General features: G+C 36.9%; 1 protein-coding gene across 1 annotated transcript; it reads left to right on the forward strand.

The window, feature by feature from the left end:
* The first annotated feature begins 2,217 nt into the window (after positions 1-2,217).
* On the forward strand, positions 2,218-6,038 carry LOC147866147 (ADP/ATP translocase 1, mitochondrial-like). Its single transcript, XM_087316513.1, has 4 exons — positions 2,218-2,339; positions 3,849-4,359; positions 4,880-5,251; positions 5,420-6,038. Exons 2-4 carry the CDS (start codon positions 3,859-3,861, stop codon positions 5,714-5,716), a joined length of 1,170 nt encoding a protein of 389 aa, XP_087172639.1. The 5' UTR covers positions 2,218-2,339; positions 3,849-3,858; the 3' UTR covers positions 5,717-6,038.
* Positions 6,039-7,211: the final 1,173 nt, after the last annotated feature.

A 7,211-nucleotide genomic window follows, 5' to 3' on the forward strand; every position in this document is an offset into this window, starting at 1 on the left:
AGGTTTCATTGTTTAGTAATGTGGCAAGGGGGGATATTTTGTTACATAATGTGGCACTCCATCTTCCATTTACAACTAAGGCATTCATGTGGAGGGCTATGATTAGGGGGTTTTACCCCTTGGAGATACCTCAAGAAAGTGGAATGTTGTTGGTGGAATTCCTACTAGAACAGAATAGGCGTCATTTTATTACTTGTTCATAGCAATAGCTATTTGACGATAAATGAGCCTCTAAATCCCCCATTTCAATGGGTCTTCTCATAGACTAGTTTTGGGTTTCCCTTCATTGCACTTTCAAATAGTTCTTCAGATATTTGAGAGTTATGGCTCAAATACAAAGTGGGTGCGAATAGATAAGATGTATTACTTTGGCTTTCTTCATAATTGGAAACCTAGGGGATGTTTTCATCTAAGCGGATCCCAAAATGTGAATCGGTAAGGCATCATATTTGTCATTGTGTTTGTCTTTTGTCTCATGGCCTCTCAAAATCTAGAGGAACTTGATTGAAATCCCACGGGTGTATCTCTTTGAGCTATCTATTATTATTTTTTCTTTTCATAATTGATACAAGTCTATCTACGTTAAAAGAAAGATATGGTGAAAAAAGAAACATATCTAAAGGTTTATCCATATAACTAGAACTCGTTGTTGTGGGTACATAAGAGTGAGATAATGAATGATTTATCTACGATATTTGATATTTAGATGGCAAAACAAGAAATACAATAAACTTTTGCATTCGACCCTTGACCCATGATTATATTTTATTAACATACCACATTGTTGCTTTGATTATACTTAAGACAATTAGATATGACGTGTTTGTAAAATAGAAAAGGGTATCTTAAGGGAATTTGCAATGAAATTCGTAGTGGTTAAAGTTTCATTGAAAAGTGTCAATGACCTCTATCCTACCCAAGTGCTCTAAGGCCTTAATCAAATTTATAACCTAGGGTGATGACATCTTCCATGATTGCCCATTGTCAACTTTACATATCAAAACATTCTCATCAACATGTAGAATTTATCTGAACCAATTCCATTTAGGAGCATGAGCTACATACATTATAATTCTTCATGTAAGTTTCACAATTGAAAGTCCACATTGCATGAAAGATCTCATACTTGTATGCACTTTGTACTCCTCTAGTGGCATACAACTATCTTAAAAATGCAAGGAGCTAATTCCTTATGCGTAACATGGAAACCATTCCATCATCTCTAATTCTCCCACAAGCACATTCCTTGTAAACCATCACATCATGACTTAATCTTCCGTGGGTTATGCCTTAGAAGACCTACCAATTCAAATTGATCAATATCATCCTCAATTTGTAACCCAATCATGTAGTGGCTTGTGATTCTGATGTTGACATTAACCTCTTTGAGAGTTCAAAAGAAACCAACCTCTATTTTCACATATTCATTATTCCTTAGAAATAAACATATTAATACGTGTGTGTATTCCAAATTTAGTTTGGCTCAAAGAAGAAAACAGTCAAATGGTAGAAGCAATTTTGAGTTCCAAGTACATAATTTCACTCGAGAAATTTGCCTCTCTATACAATAGATGATTATAAGTGCTTATAGGTAGGACAAAATATTCATTGATATTCGCTTGTGGTTGGGCCTACATTACTTCCAATTGTATTCTTCGTAAAGATTATGGTCAATGCTCTTCAATCCAAATTAATCAATGAAGGTTTGTATAAAGGGATTTTATAGGAGGTTTACATTATGTTTTCATAAACAATTCAACTAGACACATGGAGGCTTCCATTATGTTTTCATGAACAATTCAACAAGACACATGGTTAAGGTCACTCAATTTTTTTACTGTAGATCTCTAATACTTTCTAGGGTTTCCTTACGTATAAATCTGACTAGATCTTTATATTCAGGCTCTTTACTTTTTATTGAGAAGTCGAAGGCAACTATGAGAGGCAAACTTGTGCGACATGTTGGAAGAAAGCTCAATGTCTTCATAGATTGCACAATACTATATACACGTAATCTTTTTATATGAGACTTGTCTTTTTAGTATTAGACATATCGAGAAACCATATACGTGTGTGAAAGAAACCATACAAAAGGCCCGGCCAGTGTGAACACGACGCCAAACCCTAGAATTATTATATACATCTTCTTTGTCTCTCTCCTTCGCCTTCCTTCCTTTTTTTCTCTTTCACTCTGTTTCACTCTCTCTCTCTTTCCTCTTGTGTCTTCTTCCTTCTTCCCTGCTTTGGAGCTCGCGGCCGCCATAGCCGGAGCCTCCACTACTGAGCTCATCCCAAACCCTGATCGTCTCACTCTTATCGTGTATGTGATTCTTATTCAGGTTTGTCTCCTCCCTCCCTCCCCATTCTCTGTGAGCCTTCTTGGCTTCCTTTACTTCGATCCTTCCGCCCCCTGTAATGCTCTTGTTTTCTAGTCGATTCAACGCCCTTTCTCTCGCTCGTGTAGCCGTTTTGTTGAATTTTGCTTCTCTCCTCGACGTTTCATGCGTAGTGCAGGCCTCTTTTATCAGAGGAAAAATGCAACCGAAAAATGATTCTTCTGCTTTTGACTGATTGAAGGGTTTTCCACTTTGATACCTCCTTGTTTCCTCTCGATTCTTCCACTGTAATGTTCTTGTTTTCTAACCAAAATGAACGGCATTTCTCTTGCTTGTATAACTGCCTGTTGAATTTGCCTCTCTCCTGGAGGGTTTATGCGCAGTGCAGGATTCTTTTATCAGGAGGGAAAAATGCAACCTTAAAATAATGCTGTTTTGACTGATTCAAGTGTTCTCACTTTGATAACTCAAGTCGATCTTTTCGAACCCTGTTTCTCGATCTTTGCATTGCATGTATCAGAGATGTCCATATTTTTCTTCGTTTTCGAGTAATGTGTGATTTCTGTCTGTCTGGGAATTCGAATTGACTACCTAACGGGAATAGGCATGTAATGTTAAACACTGAGCTCCCTGAATCTTATAGAATGATTAGAGAAGAATTGGGGATATATTCGACATTAATGTAATGATAATATATTTTTCGAAATATGTGCTGTGTAGCTTCGATTCGGGAACGGAATCGAGCGTAATTCACGGACTTTATTTGTATAACAATTATCTACTCCGCTGATACATTTTTCGCAGTCTATGTGCAATCTCATATTTAGAATGTGTGAAATGCGGTGTTTAGTTTTCGGTTAGTAAGAAATCCCCATTTTTTAGTCGATTAGTTCAGTCCAGTGGGAACCTCTAATGACTGAGTTTTATCTATGTTAGTGGATCTAATTCTCGATTCCGAAGAACATGAGTGTAAGATTGCGGATTGTGATTAAACCGACTAGAATGTATCTTTGTAGTTCATATCGTATTGAGAAGTTGTAGCAATTATTTCTCATGTTCACATCGTTACCACATTAAGTAGCGTATAATGTTTCTTTCGACTGAATCCTAATCTGTTTGTTTTATTTCCGAACACCAAAATCTCTTAGATCTCATCATTCATGGAATGATTTAGTGGGTTTAATGGCGCAGCAGGAGAGTAACTTCTCTTTTATCTTATTCCTTTCCAAATTGATGGTTTTCTCGACATAAAGACACAGTTCTTTTTTTATGTAATTGTTTTTTAATTTTTCTTAAAATGGTAGCTTTTCATGCCCTGCTGATTTTCTGCATGTTTGAACACATAGATGTAAGTGTCGATTAAAGTTAGTTTGAATTATTTTGCTTGAGAAGTTAAATACTTTTTCGTTTCGATTTCGAATTTATACGAATTTAAGTGCGTTTGGTTTGCTTTTAAAGAGTGGATTTCACACCATTTGATCTGATTTGTTTGAACTCACTACCCATCTACAGTGAGACATCAATGGCAGAGAGAACACAGAAAGCCCCAACGATTTCTCAGAAGCTTTCTGGGTACACATACCTTGGGGCCAAGCTTTCAGATAATCGAGCGGCTCAGTATGGATCTGTTCCAAGAGCAAACTATCCATACCAATCAAGGAGAACGATGAACCCCCTATTCACACCGGCAATGGACTGCAGTGTTGCCTCTCAATCATCCTCATTGGCGCTGCCTCAGAACCCTGTATTTGTTGCTGCACCAATAGACAAGAAAGGCCCTTATGCATTTGCGGTCGATTTCTTGATGGGAGGAGTCTCCGCTGCAGTCTCAAAGACTGCAGCTGCGCCAATTGAGCGAGTAAAGCTCTTGATCCAGAACCAGGATGAGATGATAAAGTCAGGAAGGCTTCAGGAGCCTTACAAGGGTATCTCTGATTGCTTCAAACGCACTATCCAAGATGAAGGTTTCATCTCCTTGTGGCGTGGCAACACTGCCAATGTGATTAGATACTTCCCCACTCAGGTTGGTATCTCAGTTTGCTTCCTTTTTTCTTTATTTATTTGGAATGTTGTATGCCAAGGTTTTTTCTTCAGGAGGTTGATAATCCTGTACATCAAATCATTTGCTTGTTACCGTATCATTCAATTTAGATTGCTTGGGTTTCTTACTAGTAATATCTATTTGGAATGTTGTTTGTCAAGATTTTTTCTTCAGGAAGTTCATAGTGCTGTACTTCAAATTATTTGCTTGTTACCGTATCATTCAATTTAGATTGCTTGGATTTCTTACTAATAATATCTATTTGGAATGTTGTGTGCCAAGATTTTTCCTTCAGGAAGTTGATAGTGCTGTACTTCAAAATATTTGCTTGTTACCGTGTTATTCAATTGAGATTGCTTGGATTTCTTTCTAATAATATATTACCTTTGAATTTTAGATTCTTATGTTATCACAATGCATGAGAAGTTATCACCTTATTATCAACCATTGAAGGGATACATACATTGGATGTGTTTTAACTCTGATGTTGCTACGTTTTTAGGCTTTAAACTTTGCGTTCAAGGATTATTTCAAGAAGTTGTTTAACTTCAAGAAGGATAGGGATGGATACTGGAAGTGGTTTGCCGGAAACTTGGCATCAGGTGGTGCGGCCGGTGCTTCCTCTCTCCTTTTTGTGTACTCACTTGATTATGCGCGAACCCGATTGGCCAATGATGCTAAGTCAGCAAAGAAAGGTGGAGAGCGACAGTTCAATGGTCTTCTTGATGTATACAAGAAGACTCTTGCTTCAGATGGTATTGCTGGCCTCTATAGAGGATTCAACATCTCATGTGTCGGAATCATAGTCTACAGGGGTTTGTACTTTGGAATGTATGATTCGTTGAAGCCAGTCATCTTAATTGGTTCTCTTGAGGTAAGTGTCATCATAGGCTGTTAGTGTTATGTCCTTTTTCTAGAATAGTCTCACCATTTTGTACCAAGTTTTGATGTTTTAGGTTGATTGTCTGAGGCTTTTATATATATATATATATATAGATATAGATATGGTGTTCATGATTTTCAATTATACTTGTGATTTCAGGACAATTTCCTGGCCAGTTTCTTGCTTGGATGGAGTATAACCACCGGTGCAGGCCTTGCATCTTATCCGATCGATACAGTTAGGCGTCGTATGATGATGACATCTGGTGAGGCAGTGAAGTATAAGGGATCCCTAGACTGTTTCAATCAGATTGTAAAGGCCGAGGGAGTGAAGTCTCTCTTTAAAGGTGCGGGTGCGAATATCCTGAGGGCTGTTGCTGGTGCTGGAGTACTAGCTGGCTATGACAGGCTTCAGCTCATCTTCTTTGGCAAGACCTATGGCTCTGGCGGAGGCTAAAAAGAAGGAAGAATTTAGTGAATAAAATGAATCAATGGGTGAGAAGAGAGATGATGGTAGAACCCAACTCTGGAAGTAGAGTCCGAGTATTTATTTTTTCTAGCTCCACTTTTTGCTTCTAATTGTGTTTCTTTTTTTGGGTTTGGGATCTTAGATAATGACGAAAACAAAGAAACTATCTTGTTATGCCTATGTTTTCTCTGCTAGAATGCTGGAGTTAATTGAAAAAAAACTGAGATACATAACATGGCAGTTAAATTTTGGATTCTATGACAATGCTTCACAATTTGAAATAATTGATGTTTGTTCTTTTGATGCTTCACACGAGTTTTGATTTGTTTAAGCTATTGGAAGGTTCCATGTCTGTTTTCTCTCCTTAATCCTATTTCCCAAATGCTATTGTCTTAACAATAAAGTGAATACTTTGACGTCTCTCCATGTCACAAGGTTTCATCTAATATACTGAAGTGAAGTGTCTATTCTAAAATGAAAGCTAGAACAACACTTCCTTTTCAAATCTCTCTGAAGCAAAGGTTTAACAGAATGATTCAAATGATGGGTGTGTGTCCAGGCTCCTGAGATAATTAATATTTGATATTTACTTAGTGTTAACTGAGTGAGCATTTACAAGTTTTAAAGGTTACTAGTAGAGTAAGGTATTAAGATTTATGAAGCCCTTACCCTTGAAGTCCATCTCTGATTTTTTTAGTGGGGTTTTCTTTTATTGTTGAATGAGATGTCTTTAATGAAGTCGCACACAAAACTGCATTTGTTTAAAGCAAAAGCAAAAATCTTGGATTATATTGCGCTTGGATTGCATTCCCTACTTCTCTTATAGAGTTCACCTTTGTTGAAGATAGTGGTCACATCAGATGCAGTATTGTGCGACTCTAATCAGTCAAAAGACATTTTTGTTTTCTGTTCTTTATATTTCGACTAAATCTATTCTTTGTACTCACAAAACTTTAGCAAAAATAAATCCTTATAAAATCCATTCTGCATAGCCATAGACATGTACACTGTATTTCCAATTCAGAAAAATACACTAGACTATTCTTTTACATAAGTATTAAAGAAATACAGGGTATATATCCAGCAAAAACCTATTTGGTCTGTTTCAATGCAATACTTTCCACATGAAATGCGTAACAATTTTAAACCAAAGTCTTCACAACCAATTCACCTTGTTCAAGAAGTATACAAGATGAAGCTTATGTTCTGATAGCACTAGGTATACAAGATGAAGCTCATGTTCTGGTAGCAATAGGTTAGTACTTCGATTGGATAATAGCATCTATCTAGAGCAGTGTCTCTAGACTGTCAATAGACAAAAAGAAAAGAATCTGTCAAAAACAACCGATTTTGACTTGATCTTTTTCAGTGATTGGAGACATTTTTACTCAGCTTGATCTTTTCCAGTGACTGCAGACATTTTTACTCAGCGTAAACGATCAATCGGCTAAACTACATACTTCTTACTAAAGATTGAAATCTA

The sequence above is a fragment of the Azolla caroliniana genome, unplaced genomic scaffold (genome assembly GCF_043228905.1).
Source record: "Azolla caroliniana isolate FFs.n. ecotype wild unplaced genomic scaffold, voAzoCaro1.0.p SCAF_3, whole genome shotgun sequence".
NCBI classification, from domain to species: Eukaryota; Viridiplantae; Streptophyta; class Polypodiopsida; order Salviniales; family Salviniaceae; genus Azolla; species Azolla caroliniana.